Source organism: Salvelinus namaycush, chromosome 26 (assembly GCF_016432855.1).
Source record: "Salvelinus namaycush isolate Seneca chromosome 26, SaNama_1.0, whole genome shotgun sequence".
NCBI classification, from domain to species: domain Eukaryota; kingdom Metazoa; phylum Chordata; class Actinopteri; order Salmoniformes; family Salmonidae; genus Salvelinus; species Salvelinus namaycush.
This window is the reverse complement of record NC_052332.1, coordinates 1,388,422-1,407,216: the sequence shown is the minus strand read 5'-3', so window position 1 is coordinate 1,407,216 and position 18,795 is coordinate 1,388,422. Positions and strand designations below refer to the sequence as shown.

The following is an 18,795-nucleotide window of genomic DNA, read 5'->3' as shown; positions in this document are numbered from 1 at the left end:
CAGGACTAAGCAGCCCAGCAGCTAGGGATTGCCTACAGCTCAGTGTTCAACACCATAGTACCCTCAAAGCTAATCACTAAGCTAAGGACCCTGGGACTAAACACCTCCCTCTGCAACTGGATCCTGGACTTCCTGACGGGCCGCCCCCAGATGGTGGGTAGGTAACAATACATCCGCCACACTGATCCTAAACACTGGGGCCCCTCAGGGGTGTGTGCTCAGTCCCCTCCTGTACTCCCTGTTCACTCATGACTGCATGGCCAGGCACGACTCCAACACCATCATCAAGTTTGCTGATGACACAACAATGGTAGGCCTGATCACCGACAACGATGAGACAGCATATAGGGAGGAGGTCAGAGACCTGGCCGTGTGGTGCCAGGACAACAACCTCTCCCTCAACGTGACCAAGACAAAGGAGTTGATTGTGGACTACAGGAAAAGGAGGACTGAGCACGCCCCCATTATTATCGACAGGGCTGTAGTGGAGCAGGTTGAGAGCTTCAAGTTCCTTGGTGCCCACATCACCAACAAACTAACATGGTCCAAACACACCAAGACAGTCGTGAAGAGGGCACGACAAAACCTATTCCTCCTCAGGGGACTGAAAAGATTTGGCATGGGTCCTCAGATACTCACAAGGTTCTACAGCTGCACCATCGAGAGCATCCTGACTGGTTGCATCACTGCCTGGTATGGCAACTGACCGGAAGACGCTACAGAGGGTAGTGCGTACGGCCCAGTACATCACTGGGGCCAAGCTTCCTGCCATCCAGGACCTCTATACCAGGCGGTGTCAGAGGAAGGCCCTGAAAATTGTCAAAGACTCCAGCCACCCTAGTCATAGACTGTTCTCTCTGCTACCGCATAGCAAGCGGTACCGGTGCACCCCTCCTCCTATGTACATAATTACCTCAATTACCTTGACACTGGTGCCCTTGCACATTGACTCTGTACGCTACCCCCTGTATATAGCCCCACTGTTGTTATTTACTGTGTTGTCTAATTATTTGTTATGCTTATCTCTTACTTTTTTGTAGGTATTTTCTTAAAACTGCATTGTTGGTTAAGGGCTTGTAAGTAAGCATTTCACTGTTGTATTCGGCGCATGTGACTAATACAATTTTATTTGATCTCCCATGTCCCCCTCCTGCCCCTCACCCTGCCTCCATCCAAATGGACATGTATCACTGTTCTTTTTACTACGTATATATTTTATTTATATTATTTAGTACATGTATTGTTTTTATTTCACATTGACCTGCATTGTTGGAGCTCGGAATGTAAGATTTACACCTTCAATCCTGTACATGTGACTATTAAACTTCTAAGCCAAAATCTTTGAATTTGTTCAGGAGAATTTTACCTGACCTACCTTTTCCCAAGAGTACAGTAGACAGGGAAGAAGTGGAAGGGGTGGGGTAGTTTATGAACGGGAAATATGAGTAACATTGATTCAAATAAATTAAATTATGATGATACAGTAAGAAACCCTTTGTCTGAAATTGTATTACACTGTTGTGCGCGCAGAAGTGACGCTTTTGAACACGGCGGGTTAAGCACGCGTTCTGTAGCTTTGTTACTGTTAGCTACTTAGCTAGTTATTGTAAAAATGGCGTTAAGCAAAACCTTTGGCCAGAAGCCGATTAAATTGCAGCTAGAGCAAGATGGAGACTTCTACATGGTTGGATCAGAGGTGTGTATGAGCAATATTTATCTAGCAATACAGCGCAGATAGCATTTTGTCCATCAGCCTGCGCCATTGTTGTCTGTCGTGAAAGCTAGCTACATCTCATAGCTAGCAAAACATCGCGCTATGCAGAATGAATAATGTCTGGCTAGTTCTCTAGCACCGTCAAGCTCGCACGCAATTATAGTGTAGTCTACGCTGTCTGTTGTAGTAATAAGCACAAAATCAAGTGAGCGTACTATTGGCCCATGCAATGTCAATGTGGACAAACTGCTTGCTAGCTAACGCTAGCCAAGTCAGGTATTGTTGTGACAGTGTGGTCTGGAGTTGGGTGGTTCTAACAAAAACACACGACAAATATGAAAGGGACGAACACGAGAAAGTAAGTAAGCTATACAGAGTCAGTGCCAATAGCATATTTACATTGTGCAGGGATACTGGCGTGGCAGAGGTAGGCATGTGCAGAGGTAAGGTGACTAGGCATCAGGCTATATGATTAGACAGCAGCGTATATTATGTTTGTGTGTGTCAGTGTGAATGTGTGTGAGCAAATTAAGTGTACATGAGTCCTTTGGGTGTGCGTAGTCAGTGCTAAAATAAAAGGTCCTGATGGCAGGGAGCTCGACTCCAGTGATTTACTAGGCTGTCCACACCACCCCCTGTAGTGCCATGCGATTGAGGGCGGTGCAGTTTCCATTACCAAGCAATGATGCAGCCAGTCAATTATGCTCTCAATGGTGCAGCTGTAGAACTCTTTGAGGGCCCATGCCAAATACTTTCAACCTCCTGAGGGGGAAGAGGTGCGGTCTCGCCTTCTTCATGACTGTGTGTGGACCATTTTAATAAGTACCTAAGTGATTTGGGCACCGCGGAACTTGAAGCTCTCAACCCGGTGTGGATGGAGGCGTGCTCGCCCCCTGTTTCCTGTAGTCCATGATATGCTCCTTGGCCTTTCTGAGGTTGAAGGAGAGGTTGTTGACCTGGTCACTTCCTCCCTGTAGGCCAAGTGTTCCCAAACGTTTTGGGCCTGCGACCCCGTTTTGATATCATTTTGTTTGGGTGACCCCCCCACCCATGTGAAAAAATGTATGTAATCAATGGCCAATGTTTAGTTTTGTAATTTGGGCTATGACAGACAGTCTGACAGTATTTTTTACAGTATTTCAATCTGAAGACAGTATGGTTTGAAGTGACTAACATGCATCGGAAAGGTATTTAGAAGTTCAGAAGATCATCAGGCAAATATGTTTTATGATCGTTGATGATATTCTTGTCCACCAGTCTGATTTAGTGCCTGGTCTTGTCCATTCGGTTCTAATGGCTTGTGGGCAGAGTAGAGGGAAACAGTATGTACATAGATGTTCCTGAGAGTCGTATCTTTCAGTGATGGGGTCATAATACTTTGTAGCTTAAACCTTTGAAAAGATGGAGCCACATTTGTAGGAAGAAAACAGAAACCGGTCTGTTTATTACAACCACATCTAACGGCTATCGGAGGTTTCTGACCTAACCCCGGTTCTATGAACCAAGTGCAAAAATTATCTCCTCACCACGTTTTCAAGTCAGGTGACCCCCTCATGGGGTTGCGACTCCTAGTTTGGGAAACCCTGCTGTAGGCTGTCTCATCATCACCGGTGATCAGGCCTACCACCGTCGTGTCGTCAGCAAACGTGATGATGGTTTTGGAGTCGTGCACGGCCACGCAGTGGTAGGTGAACAGGGAGCTACATGAAGTGTAGGGTCTTGGGGTTGTTTCTGGACTGTCTGGGCCCTATACCCTGTTAACGCAAAACAAATACTCTCTTCCTTGCTCTCAGGTTGGAAACTACCTCCGTATGTTCAGGGGCTCTCTGTATAAAAGGTACCCATCACTCTGGAGGAGGTTAGCCTCAGTAGAGGAAAGGAAGAAGATTGTAGCATCATCACACGGTGAGTGATACACTCTTGTCAGCCACATTATCTTATGAAAACTGTCTTTTATTGTTTTTCACACAGCCACTTAGCCTATAAGTCCAGACAGCAAGTAGAACTCTAGGATATTATTAACACAACTTTTAGCCACAAGTGTGACTCTGCTGAAGGCGTCCGAATGTGAAGAGATCTTTGAGGGGAATGATGAGAAGTACAAAGCGGTTTCCATAAGCACAGAGCTACCAGCGTACCTCAGGTAATGCCTCCCTCTTATCTCACCATATAGTATTTTGCGTTAGGAAAGAACCGAGTGCTGCTAGTGCATGACAATATGATTCATACCAAATTACGGGAGTATGCATGCCAAAACAGAAATTCCACTTAAACTGTATTTTGGTATTTGTTTCATTCGTCCACTGTTGATACAGTCCCAAAATGTTTTGAATATCAGCATCATTTTTTCAAGATATAGAACTTTCAAAGTACAGAAAGTGTCACCGTATGATATGCTGTATTTGAGTCTTTTTAGAGAGTGAACTAAGCCAAATGGGTTTTGTTCGTCATATGTCGTCATGTCAAAAGTCCCAAATACTTCTCTGTCCATCCCAGGGAGCAGAAGGCGAAGAGGAGCAGCCAGTGGGTACCCACGCTGCCCAATAGCTCCCACCACCTGGACGCTGTGCCCTGCTCCACCACCATCAACCGCAACCGCATGGGCCGCGACAAGAAGAGGACCTTCCCCCTGTGGTGAGGAAAGCAAACCCACATTGGCCAGTGGCTGTGTCTGTATTGATGCACACACACTGAGTGCGTGTGTGCCATTTTATATAGATAGACCTGTGCTGTTTCGTCATGGAGCAATACACATACATCTTTCTATAAACTAGGGTACAAGTGAGGATTTCCTATGCTGGACAACTTTTTACAGTTGTTGATAAGTCATCGATAATAATCTGCCAATTTGTTTCATGTCATGACCTTAAGATATAAGGGGGAACATAGATGTATTCCATAAAATTCACAAGTTGATTTAAAACCTAATGTTTAACTTTCTCATGGTTGGTGTTTTGACGGATTTGTCCAAAATCGCGTGACTTTTCTGTCCTTGCATTTACCGTAATTGCTGGACTATTAAGCGCACCTGAATATAAGCCGTACCCACTGAATTTTTTACAAATATGTATTTTGTACATAAATAAACCGCACGTCTATAAGCCGCAAGTGCCTACCGGTACATTGAAACAAATGAACTTTACACAGCCTTTAAACGAAACACGGCTTGTAACAAAAATAAATAGGCTTTTAAATGAAACACGGCTTGTAACAAAAATAAATAGGCTTTAACGAAACACGGCTTGTAACAAAAATAAATAGCAGTAAACAGTAGCCTACCAAGAAAGTCAAACTTCATTGCGGTGGCGATTGTTTTGGCTTTCAGTCGGATCTGCACAGTTGAAACACCTCGGCCGTCTGCTCTCTGTGTGTTGACCCAGTCTTCAAGCTCATTTTCTAGTTCGGGCCATCTGCTTTTCTTCTCTGAAAGCTTTTGTTGTCTTTTTGCACTGAGTCAGTTCCTCACGCTGCTGTTTCCAACGTCTTATCGACGACTCATTAAGGCCAAGCTCCTGTGCAGCAGCTCTATTTCCTTTTCCAACAGCCAGATCGATCGCCTTCAACTTGAAAGCTGCATCATATGCATTTCTCCGTGTCTTTGCCATGATGAGGGTGACAAAATGACTACCGTAATCAGAATGATGGGAAGTTGGAGCGCGCTCGATTTACGTCACATTATGTGACGGTGCTCAGTTTTTTGGCGGCGTGAATCTTGTGAAAAAAAATAAAATAACATAAATTAGCCGCGTCATTGTATTAACCGCGAGGTTCATAGCGTGGGAAAAAAGTAGCGGCTTATAGTCTGGAAATTACGGTATGGTAAAGCATGTTGTCGTTTTATCATATATAAACCATTAATCAGTTAAATTAGACATTGAACATGAATCCTGGATCAAGCTATCAGACTTTTTATTTTTTTTGTAACTATACTGAACAAAAATATAAACGCAACATGTAATGTGTTGGTTTCATGAGCTGAAATAAAAGATCCCAGAAATGTTCCATATGCACAATCTTATTTCTCTCAAATTTTGTTCACAGATTTGTTTACATCCCTGTTAGTTAGCATTTCTCCTTTGCCAAGTTAATCCATCCAGCTGACAGGGGTGGCATATCAAGAAGCTGATTGAACAGAATGATTATTACACATGTGTACCTTGTGCTGGGGACAATAAAAAGCCATTCTGGAACGTGCAGTTTTGTCACACAACACAATGTCACAGCTGTTTTGAGGGAGCTGGCATGTTGACTGCAGGAATGTCCACCAGGGCTGTGGTCACGTGTAACCACGCCAGACCTCCACACCCGGCTTCTTCACCTGCGGGATCATCTGAGACCAGCCACCTGGAAAGCTGATGAAACTGTGGGTTTGCACAACCAAAGAATTTCTGCACAAACTGTCAGAAACCTTCTCAGAGAAGCGTGGGTTATGGTATGGGCAGGCATAAGCTACGGACAATTTTTATCGATGGCAATTTGAATGCACAGAGATACCGTGATAAGATCCTGAGGCCCATTGTTGTGGAATTCATCCGCCTCCATGTTTGAGCATGATAATGCACAGCCTCGTGTTGCAAGGATCTGCACAATCGTGGCCAAAAGTTTTGAATGACACAAATATACATTTTCACAAAGTCTGCTGCCTCAGTTTGTATGATGGCAATTTGCATATACTCCAGAATGTTATGAAGAATGATCAGATGAAGTCCCTCTTTGCCATGCAAATGAACTGAATACCAAAAAAAAACATTTCCACTGCATTTCAGCCCTGCCACAAAAGGACCAGCTGACATGTTAGTGATTCTCTCGTTAACACCGGTGTGAGTGTTGACGAGGACAAGGCTGGAGATCACTTTGTCATGCTTATTGAAGAAGAGCGGTTCAATTGTTGTGAAGAAGGCCTCAGGGCGCCCAAGAAAGTCCAGCAAGCGCCAGGACCGTCTCCTAAAGTTGATTGGGCAGCGGGATCGGTGCACCACCAGTACAGAGCTTGCTCAGGAATGGCAGCAGGCAGGTGTGAGTGCATCTGCATGCACAGTGAGGCGAAGACTTTGGAGAATGGCCTGGTGTCAAGAAGGGCAGCAAAGAACCACTTCTCTCCAGGAAAAACACCAGGGACAGACTGATATTCTGCAAAAGGTACAGGGAATGGACTGCTGAGGACTGGGGTAAAGTCATTTTCTTTGATGTTCGATTGTTTGGGGCATCCGGAAAAACGCTTGTCCGGAGAAGACAAGGTGAGCGCTACTATCGGTCCTGTGTCATGCCAACAGTAAAGCTTCCTGAGACCATTCATGTGTGGGGTTGCTTCTCAGCCAAGGGAGTGGGCTCACTCACAATTTTGTCTAAGAACACAGCCATGAATAAAGAATGGTACCAACACATCCTCAGAGAGCAACTTCCCCCAACCATCCAGGAACAGTTTGGTGACGAACAATGCCTTTTCCAGCATGATGGAGCCCCTTGCCATAAGGCAAAATTGATAACTAAGTGGCTCGAGGAACAAAACATCGATATTTTGGGTCCATGGCCAGGAAACTCCCCAGACCTTAATCCCATTGAGAACTTGTGGTCAATCCTCAAGAGGCGGGTGGACAAACAAAAACCCACAAATTCTGACAAACTCCAAGCATTGATTATGCAAGAATGGGCTGCCATCAGTCAGGATGTGGCTCAGAAGTTAATTGACAGCATGCCAGGGCGGATTGCAGAGGTCTTGAAAAAGAAGGGTCAACACGGTAAATATTGACTCTTTGCATCAACTTCATGTAATTGTCAATAAAAGCCTTTGACACTTATGAAATGCTTGTAATTATACTTCAGTATTCCATAGTAACATCTGACAAAAATATCTAAAGACACTGAGGCAGCAGACTGTGAAAATTAATATTTGTGTCATTCTCAAAACTTTTGGCCACGACTGTACACAATTCCTGGATGTTGAAAATGTCTGCATATTGGCCTGCATATTCACCAGACACGTCACCCATTAAGCATGTTTGAGATGCTCTGGATCAACGTTTACGACAGTGTGTTCCAGTTCCCACCAAAATATCCAGCACAGGTATTGAAGAGTGGGTTAACAGGCCACAATCGACAGTCTGATCAACTCTATGCAAAGGAGATGTCATGCTGCATGAGGCAAATGGTGGTCACACACTGGTTTTCTGATCCCTGCCCCTACCTTTTTTTGCGGGATCTGTGGCCAACAGATGCATATCTGTATTCCCAGTTGTGAAATCCATAGATTAGGACCTAATTAATTTATTTCTATTGACTGATTTCCTTATACTAACTCAGTCAAATCTTAGAAATGGTTGCGTGTTGCGTTTACATTTTTGTTTAGTGTCGATCTCAGAAATGCAGTGTAACTACGTAACATTTCGTGTTACGTGGTGAAAACGGTTTTCATGGGCACACAAATCCGCCCAAAATGTTGCAATTGCAAAATGGAATGCGTCTAACCGAAAGTTACTTAACCTACAGTACCAGTCAAAAGCTTGGACACCTACTCATTCCAGGGTTTTTCTTTATTTTAACTATTTTCTACATAGTGAAGACATCAAAACTATAAAATAACACATATGGAATCATGTAGTACACAAAGTGTTAAACAAATCTAAATATATTTGAGATTCTTCAAAGTAGCCACCCTTTGCCTTGATGACAGCTTTGCACACTCTTGGTATTCTCTCAACCAGCTTACATTAGGTAGTCACCTGTAATGCATTTCAATTAACAGGTGTTTCTTGTTAATTTGTGGAATTTCTTTAATGCATTTGAGGCAATCTGTTGTGTTGTGACAAGGTAGGGGTGGTATACAGAAGACTTGGTAAAACACCAAGTTCATTTAATGGCAAGAACAGCTCAAATTAGCAAAGAGAAACGACAGTTCATCATTACTTTAAAACATGAAGGTCAGTCAATCTGGAAAATTTCAAGAATTTTGGAAATTTCTTCAAGTGCAGTTGCAAACACCATCAAGCGCTATGATGAAACTGGCTCTCATGAGGACCACCACAGGAAAGGAAGACCCAGAGTTACCTCTGCTGCAGAGGATAAATTCATTCGAGTTACCAGCCTCAGAAATTGCAGCCCAAATAAATGCTTCACAGAGTTCAAGTAACAGACACATCTCAACATCAACTGTTCAGAGGAGACTGTGAATTACACCTTCATGGTCGAATTGCTGCAAGGAAAACACTACTAAAGGACACCAATAATAAGAAGAGACTTGCTTGGGCCAAGAAACATGATCAATGGGCATTACACCGGTGGAAATCTGTCCTTTGGTCTGATGAGTCCAAATTTGAGATGTTTGGTTACAACTGCCGTGTCTTTGTGAGACACCTCCAGGCTGTGTAAGGGCTATTTGACCAAGAAGGAGAGTGATGGAGTGCTCCATCAAATTACTTGGCCTCCACAATCACCCAACCTCAACCCAATGGAGATGGTTTGGAATGAGTTGAGGACCGCAGAGTGAAGGAAAAGCAGCCAACAAGTGCTCAGCATATGTGGTAACTCCTTCAAGACTGTTGGAAAAGCATTCCAGTTGAAGCTGGTTGAGAGAATGCCAAGAGTGTGCAAAGCTGTCATCAAGGCAAAGGGTGGCTACTTTGAAGAATTTCAAATATGAAATATATTTTGATTTGTTTGGCACTTTTTTTTTACATCATGATTACATATGTGTTGTTTTGATGTCTTCACTATTATTCTACAATGTAGAAAATAGTAAATTTAAAGAAAAACCCTTGAATGAATAGGTGTGTCCAAACTTTTGACTGGTACTGTAAATAGATACTTCGTTAACGTGGTTCTTCAATAAGGTTGTAATACTTGTTGGATGCACGTTTGGTGTCGAGCTGTTTAATTACACTGTGATAATTTCACACATCATCTGATCCAGGAAGGACTTTTCTGAATGACAGTCAAGTGAGAAACAGCTCTTGTGATGGCACATCACAGCTCATTTACCTTTTTTAAATTTTTAAATCATGGAATATGTTTGTATTCATGCTGGTCTTATCAAGGGAATATGTTTGTACTTTGTATCTGGGTCCTAAAGGGAAGTGTTTGTTGTGGTCGTTTATTCCCAGACAAATCGCTGTAGAAACTGCCTAGATGTCATTGGATGACGGTAGGAATGGAATGGGATTTTATTTAGTGGTTTTTACTTTCTGTATTGGACATAATTGTTTTATGACATTTGACTAGATTTCATAAAACAAGTGCTGAAAAAAAGTGGTTGTTGAGGATTGTCCAGAATATGTTGGTGTTTCATTTGTTACAGTACGTCGGTGAAGACAGTTGTGACTGGATCCACATGGGATCTAATAACCCTGGCGAATTGATGTTGATCATCTGTTTTAGTCTGCTTGATTTACAGCAGGGTATTCTTAGATTTAACAGAGAAAGCATCAAGGTAATGAGTTCATGTTTTCATATGTTTTTTGGTCGCTTTCTCATTATTAAAACCGATGTTGAGGTTAATGATACTTTTATTCATGGCTTTATTATGTGTGCCTATGTTTGCCACATAGGCTACAGAGAAATCACCATGCATGCATCCAATTTATTTAGTCAGGCAAGTCCATATTATGCTCACATTTTTAATATAATAATAATTTGAAAAACAGTGCATTGGCAAAGCCTAAAAAAATCATTATTCTTAGTGGTAATTGCCTTTTTTAAATTTTATTTACACTTTGCATATTTTTGGGGTGGAGGGATTCTGTATTAAGCCTTATATTTTAGTCATTCAGCAGATGCTCTTATCCAGAGCGACTTACGGGAACAATTAGGTTGAAGTGCCTTGTTCAAGGGCACATCAACAGATTTTTCACCTAGTCGGCCCCGGGATTCTGACCAGCAACCTTTCGGTTACTGGCCCAATGCTCTTAACCGCTGGGCTACCTGCCGCACAATTGTATAACATTGAGGTCCTTCAAAATTACAATTAAGTACTTGAAAAAGTCCCTGAAAGTCCTTAAATTTGACTTGTCAATGTTTGTATCAACCCTGCTTAAAGGATGTATAGTCCTAGGCTTATGATGTTGTAAGTGGACTTATGGGCCAATTTGCATATATTCCTCTAAGTACACATTTGGAACTGCATAAAAATATATATATTTTTTGTTTCAAACCATTTAGAAATGTTGATCCCAATGTGACACATTGGCCCCATTATTTATAGAAAGACCTACATTGAGAATAATTTCTGCACTTTTCAGGCTGGGTTAGAAGGGCCCTTTTGATGACTTGTGCAAAAGTGGCTTTGTACTCTTTTTTTTCTCATTGACCGCTTCGAGGTACTTGCTACATTTCTCTTGTGAAAATGAGCCTTTGGAAAAGTCCTGAGGTGTCCACCTTAGCGGATGAATCTCAGCTCTGCTCGTCATAACGGCTCTCATCAGTGACTGCATGACGGCGATCCTTAGTGTGGGGAAAATGAAGGAATTGTTCAGTCGCAGTCTGTTTCACCCTCTCAAGCTATTTGAGGGTCAGGAGATACAACTTGAGACAGAGGTCGTCCAGGGTCACTGGGACTCCCTCTGGTTTTTAAATTAGGTAGAGTTGCTCATTCATCAAGTGTTTTTCTTGTGGTCTTCCAGAAAGCAAGCACTGTCCCCTGACCTGACCGTCTATGAGAACATCCTTCCCTCTCTCCCCCTTCCCACAGCCCACTTGTCTAGATAACAAAAGCATTTAATTGTGTCGCTGGAACATATCAAAACAGATCCGCCTACTCGGGCACTTTATGCTGACCTTGAAAGATGGAGGCTTTTAAGCACCGTTGCCATGTTCTCAACAGTCACGGTCTCTGACCATATCTCTTGTTTTCATGGCCTCTTTGTTTAGTTGCCGATTGTGTTTGTAACTAAGCTCTCTAGATGGTGTATGGTTGAGATAATAAAGTAAAGTACATACTAAATGATGTTAGGATCTTGTTTATCTATCCAATGGTGGAAAAGTTAGTTTAGGAATAAGACACCCTTGACTTGTGAAAAATGTAGGCCTAAATAACTTAATTATTTGAAGGAACAAAGAGCGACGCAAACTGTGGGCGAATGCACCGTGATGCCTTTTCACCTTGTATAGCCTATGATGCTATCATGCTAGGAAGGATGATTGAATGATAGCGAACACAGGTTGTTGGAAACAGCATTAGGGTAGTGTTCCCGAGATGCTGGTTTTGTTAGGGCTTGGATGGAATGCACCAGGGTGGGATAATAAAAAACACTTGTTTACCCCTGTGGTCTACTACTGTTCTGTTTGTTGGAATCTTCCTCACCAGGTGTTACTCTATCATTTTCCCAGCTAGGCAGTCAACAGTTGTGATGCAATTGTCTCCAAAAGGCCCACCCAATTCTAGAAATCACATCTCTTTTTTCCCCTTTTTTTTAAAGCTTGAAAACACATAAGTCAGCATGTCTGGCTCAAGGCATCGCTCCTTTTGCTGTGGTTTTAGCAGAGGATCCATTGTGTGGCCTCGCTAGTGAACATCTCTCCTTTTTCTGGCGCAGATGTGATCTGTTGAACAGTGCATGTTGCGTATGCTGCTCTCTGAATGCGAGTGTTGATGGACATTTAGTCCAGAAAATATCCTATAGAGTGACAGATGACTGAATCTTTCACTGTGCACCCAATTTTGCAGGACAATAGAATTTACCATTGTTGAATTTGAATTCTATTAGGATGCCCATTAGCTGAGGTCATGCCGTCAGCTAATCTTCCTGGGGTCTAACACAGAACTACAAATACTTTACTAAGAATGTGTAGGATACCAACCTAGTCCCATTCTGTATGTGCGGCGCCAACTCTTCTATCGTTGTCATGCCAAACACATGTTGACATAACAAATTAATGAACACGGAAAGCAGTTGGCCAAAGTAAAAACAGCCGGGACCACCAGGCTAGTAGAATGATGAGAGAGAGAGACACAGAATTCCCATGTGATAAACATCAATTCATCATACATTCCGAATGGTGGCCACCGGTGTACAATAACGCTTATTGGGTTCATCTTTTATTAGCAACGACCAGCTGAAGACAGGTAGAAGCTAAATTAGGGGTAGATGTTACAGCCTGGTATTCACGATAAGTGTCTTTTAAATGTCTCCAATAATGATGGGAAGACAAACAAATGATTTACTACTTTTCGTAGGTTGTAGCGTGATCTAATACCTTGTCTTCTCCCCCTTTTCCCTCTCTGAAGCTTTGACGACCACGACCCGGCGGTGATCCACGAGAATGCGTCTCAGGCCGAGGTGTTGGTTCCCATTCGTCTGGACATGGAGATTGACGGGCAGAAGCTTCGAGATGCCTTCACCTGGAACATGAATGGTACGGCTCCACTATCCATTCCCCTTGGCTGGAAGACTGCTTTGGAGTTACAAACTCTAGTTTGGGATGTTATTCTGAAAATGACTTAAGGTTTTAGAATCGCTGCCCAGCTACAGTCGCACTTTGAGGCACATCTCAATAGTCTAAAGTGGCTTCCTTCCTATCCTAGTCTCATCTGCTTCATCTGCACTGATCTTAAAACACACTGGTTAGATGGAAGCAAAGTGATGGATGCCTACTGAGGAAAAATCCTGCTCGCATCAGCCGTGTTCTTTCACATCAGGGTGATTATAGGAAGCCACTCCAACTATTGACATTCACCCCTGTTCATTCTCTCTTTGCCTCCACTCACCGTCCTATCCTGTCCCTCCAGAGAAGCTGATGACTCCGGAGATGTTTGCTGAGATCCTGTGTGACGACCTGGACCTGAACCCCCTGGCCTTTGTCCCAGCCATCGCCTCAGCTATCCGTCAGCAGATAGAGTCCTACCCCACAGACAGCATCCTGGATGAACAGACCGACCAGAGGGTCATCATCAAGGTGGGCACATACACAGTCACACACAAACAATTCACTGTTGCAATGGGAGCACAGGCCCAGGGCTGCATCTCAATAATAAAATCAAGGGTTTGTCATAACATCACTCCTATGCATACTGTATTTCTTAAACGTGTGTGTGTGTGTGTGTGTCTCAGCTGAACATCCACGTTGGGAACATCTCCCTGGTGGACCAGTTTGAGTGGGACATGTCGGAGAGGGAGAACTCTCCGGAGACGTTTGCCCTGATGCTGTGCTCCGAGCTGGGCCTGGGAGGAGAGTTTGTTACTACCATTGCCTACAGCATCCGCGGCCAGCTCAGCTGGCACCAGAGGACGTACGCCTTCAGGTAACACAGATGCTCAAAATATGCATAGAAATGCAATATATGCATTTGCACAAACATAGACACACCAAACAAACAAAAACAACACTAAATACACATGTATGGACACACAGAGTACACCTAATGACACTGATGGATCCAGACAGAACCTTCCCAGTTCACACACACACACATGCTCGGTCAGACATTTTAACATCCTATGCATTGCCCAGTGTAATGACAAAATGGAGAGGTAGAAATACCCGCACACATATTTTGCTACTCTTTGATCGGAAGGTCTTTGTCACGACACATTTCAGCCTAAATGCAGCATTCCCCCCACTGTTTTGTAGAATAGATATTTTAAATACTCAAGATGTAAGGTTGCCAGTATCATGGATATTTGCTGGAATAAGGCCAGAACTCATTTAGTTCCCCCAATGTGATGTATTTTAATATGCCCCTTGACTTATTCCACATTTTGTTGTTACAGCCTGAATTCAAAATGGATTAAATCTATTTTTTTCTCACTCATCTACACACAATACCCCATAATGACAAAGTGAAAACATGTTTTTAGAAATAGATCCACAGGTACACCTCCAATTGACTCAAATGATGTCAATTAGCCTATCAGAAGCTTTTAAAGCCATGACAATTTTCTGAAATTTCCAAGCTCTTTAATTAAAGGCACAGTCAACTTAGTGTATGTAAACTTCTGACCCACTGGAATTGTGATACAGTGAATGATAAGTGAATTAATCTCTGTAAACAATTGTTGGAAAAATGACTTGTGTCATGCACAAAGTAATGTCCTAACCGACTTGCCAAAACTATAGTTTGTTAACAAGAAATGTGTGGAGTGGTTGAAAAACAAGTTTTAATGACACCAACTAGTGTCAAGTGTATGTAAACTTCCGACTTCAACTGTATGTGTTCTGTAAGATTAACTATATCTCACAGTGACATGAACATGAGGTCAGGTTGAGGCATTTGCATGTGTTGTGTGGTGTCTTAAGAGTGTGTGGGGAGGGGTTTAAAAGTTGGCTGCCTGCCTATGACTCACAAATTGGGGTCTGCTAAGGATTTTAATTTCAAACACACAGACAGCCTGCATCTTGTATACACCACAGAGTGTACACACACACCCTTTAGCCTTCATCCATTATTCACAAGCACGGGTACCATGTGTTTTTCCACCAAAACAAAAGCTTCATCCATAGGGAGTATCCAGCCAACTAAACACTAAAACGGTCCCTTTAGCGTCTAATGGCGATCGTTTTACTTATTGAAATGCCTTAACGTTGTACAGATTTTCTCCCAGCCAGTGACACAGACAGACATACAGTGGTTCCTCCTTTAAAAGTTGCGAGCTTACACAGCGGGGCTTAGAGGTACCCAGCGTCACGGGTTCATTGCTCCAGAGCACCACAAGGGGGAGTTAGAGCACTCATTATGCATTTGGGTCCCACGGTGTTTATATGACCAATCCTATTGAGTGGTTCCAATGACGAATTTGACGCGAGCCTCCTGTCCCTGGTGACTTTCTTCAGCAAAGATGGCTGACAAAACATTACGGGGGAAGCAAATGTAAGTAGTTATAACGTCATAACGAGTCAAGCTAAAAACGTACAATTGAGAGGAATATGTTAGTTAATGTAGAGACAAACGATTGTGCATATTTTTTTGTCATGAAGTTAATTTACGAAAATCACGATTTCTCTTTTCAATCATCCAATACCAGGTGTATCAAACTCCATTATTTGAAAGATGCTGTGTCTGCATGTATGTAATGATTACACATTGTAACTATGCAATAGACTAGAAACATGATTTTGTAATTCATAAAAACATAATAAAAAACAGTACATCCTACCAGCACGCCCACAAGCGTCCTGAATGACGCGTGGAAGAGAGGGAGGAACGAGATGGGAGTAACAATCCAGGCTATTTGCTCTGAGACCGGCATAATAATGTAATGAAACGAGCAGGGAGCAGGTTTCGAACCCTCAACATTCTAGCCCGAAGTCCAGCACGCGATCGACAGTGCCGCAGTATGACGCAACTTTTAAAGGAGGAACCACCGTACAGTACAGCCTGTTTGTTTGTGTGTTGTTCCTCCCCCACTCTGCCCTGCATGGTTTCTCATCGCATTAGCTTGGCTCTGTTAATTTGAGATGTTTTGTTCACATGGGCTGTTCCATTGTGTGTCACCTGCTTATCAAACAGTGGTGGCCGATTCCATTTCACCAATGGACATTTCATGAAATGAACTGAAATAGCAAATGGAGAAATTACTAATCGATTGCCAACCCTAATGCCAATGCTTTTGAGTCATTTCAAGTCATTGATTGTGTGTAAATGAGGACTGGAGAGTTTTCCTAACATGGCTTTTTGTTTTGCATTGCAAATGAATGATCTTTTCTACTCTCTTCCCCCACTTGTCTGTCTTTTTATAGGGCTGATTTCAGGTCAATATTCTTTTGAATTACTCGGAACTACTACCCCTCTCCCCCCAAGCTAAACCCTCACCACCCACGTTCTCTTGACATGATCTGCCTTGGGAAGCTGAGTACATTTACACTTTATCTCTCTCTCTCTCATCTGTTGACTTGACTTTGCAGGGCTTGTCCACCCGAAGGAAACCATTTTTACTTGTATCATGAGTCAAAAAGCCTATGAAGTTGTATGATATTCTGTTTCTGCCAAGTCAGGGAAAACTATGTAGTTATTTACATTATAACGAAATGCTTACTTGCAGGTTCTTCCTCGACAATGCAACACCAAGAAGAAATAATAAAAGTAGAACACAGAAAACTGTGTGGCTTATTGTTGTAACTATGTTTAGAGAGGATCAGAAATCCAGAAGGTATCAGACAAAACGGTTCCCCTGATGCCTTTATCTATTCTCCCAGTTCTTCATTTGTCAAACTGAAAAGGCATGTGTTAGTTTAGAATCCCTTATACCATGGGGATAATAAAAAAGAAAGAAATGGAGGCATTTTGACTACAGGTATGTGAAATGCCGTAGTGGGCTGAGCAGGGTTTGATTGATGGATGCTGTATGACTGTTTTCATTGCTTTGGCTGAGTGTGCTAGTGGTGAATCTCTGCTTTACTTATCAAGATGGCATCTTCGTTAAAAAAAAACATGATCGTCACACAATTTGAATACGAAATTTCCCAAAACCATTTTTAAAAGGTTGAATAAGTCATGTTTTTGATCAAGGGTATGTCTATTCCTCATCAAAATGGCACTAACACAAGAGTGACCATGTTGTTTTTCTCTTCCAAGATGCCTCTTATTTGCTCTCCCACTTCTTCAACACACCATGACTGCAGCATGTCCCATCCTGGGCGCTCTCTTCCTAGTTTTGCGTCTCATTTCCTGTCGCTCTGATGTCATTTTCTGCAGTGAGAACCCCCTGCCAACGGTGGAGATTGCCATCCGCCACACAGGCGACGCTGACACATGGTGCCCTCTGCTGGAGACCCTGACAGATGCAGAGATGGAGAAGAAGATCAGGGACCAGGACAGGAACACCAGGTGAGAGAGAGACAGCCTGGCATTCAAAACCTAGTTCTTTCTCAATTCATCATTCCATTTTTCCTCCATCCTTCCCTCAACCTTCTCCCCCAATACGTGTGAGGGGATGCGAGGAATCACAGAAAGACAAATTGAGATAGACTTACTTTCCTGACTAGCGCCCTCGTCTCTTCGACATCTATGTCCACTGTTGTAGAAAAGGAATACTACACTCAAACTGTTTTAGTATTTTGTTCATTATTCCGCTGTTAATACAATCCCAAATAATTGTGCATGTCATCCGTCAGATTTTAAGATTGAACATACGTCATCATGACAGTTTTTTGCTCTGGACAGAAAGTACTTTGCTCTGTATTGTTCTCTAACTTGAACACTTGACTGCTGTCATGCACCATTTTTGGGGGGATTGTAGTATTAACAGTGGACTAATTAAATGTTCAGGAAGAGACAACAAGATGCAGGTTTTTCCTCAAAATCAGACACATTTATTTTGGTCTGCACCACTCAGACAATTGAAAACTGATCCGTGCAAAACCAGTTATAAATTTGGAATAGGGTATTTGGTCAGAAAAGTATGAAAACCACTGTCCTACATCAGATTTCCCATCTAAGAATGTTTTTTGTTGTATTTATGCCAGCCCATCTGCCACATGAGGGGTTGGGTTAAATGCGGAAGACACATTTCAGTTGAATGCATTCAGTTGCACAACTAACTAGGTATCCCCCTTTCCGATAGTAACCTATTTAATGTGTTTTACTTTCAGGCGAATGAGACGACTTGCCAACACTGCCCCCGCCTGGTAGAGAGAAGCACCAATAAGCTACTACAGAGCCTCTAGTCCAGTGGTTCCCAACCTTTTTGAACCGTGGCACACCTTGATGGGATATACAATTCTGCGGCACACCAAAAATATCCCTATTAATTTATTTCGTGGTAATGACCTCCATCTGATCTATATTGCATATCATCTATTTTCTGTGACAAATGTTTATTAAATAGGGTTTGTTTTAAGTATTTTCATAGTTCCTTACTCATGATGGTTCACTTGTGTATACCCCTTTAAGAGCATCCCGTAAATCTGAGCCAGAAATAATAAAATGTAGGTATTGGGTAAATAGGTATTTAGTTTTGAACGGTCTGTGCTAGAGGTGCAACCACGGACACAAAGCCAAGTTCCGTTTGTTTTTATGGCAAGAGGCTGTGGTATAGCTAAGCCCAGAGCCATATATTAAGAAATAAATTACTCTCGCTAAGCCTAATTAATCAAATTTACAAGCGCTAATGGTTATCACAGACTCAGTAAAATAATAAAAATGACTTTGCTCGTGA

The 18,795-nt window shown here is 42.5% G+C and overlaps 1 protein-coding gene across 3 annotated transcripts; it reads left to right on the top strand.

The window, feature by feature from the left end:
- Positions 1-1,445: 1,445 nt before the first annotated feature.
- On the top strand, positions 1,446-18,477 carry LOC120021578 (SWI/SNF-related matrix-associated actin-dependent regulator of chromatin subfamily B member 1-like). 3 transcript variants are annotated; one of them, XM_038965375.1, is made up of 10 exons: positions 1,446-1,696; positions 3,508-3,619; positions 3,749-3,857; positions 4,211-4,348; positions 12,930-13,057; positions 13,431-13,597; positions 13,753-13,943; positions 16,379-16,390; positions 17,334-17,465; positions 18,230-18,477. In XM_038965375.1, exons 1-10 carry the CDS (start codon positions 1,613-1,615, stop codon positions 18,267-18,269), a joined length of 1,113 nt encoding a protein of 370 aa, XP_038821303.1. In that variant the 5' UTR covers positions 1,446-1,612; the 3' UTR covers positions 18,270-18,477. The 3 variants fall into 3 exon arrangements, with proteins under 3 accessions (XP_038821303.1, XP_038821304.1, XP_038821305.1); XM_038965377.1 differs by lacking the exon at positions 1,446-1,696 and adding an exon at positions 3,101-3,398; XM_038965376.1 differs by lacking the exon at positions 16,379-16,390 and having other exon boundaries at positions 1,447-1,696.
- The last annotated feature ends 318 nt before the right edge of the window (positions 18,478-18,795 follow it).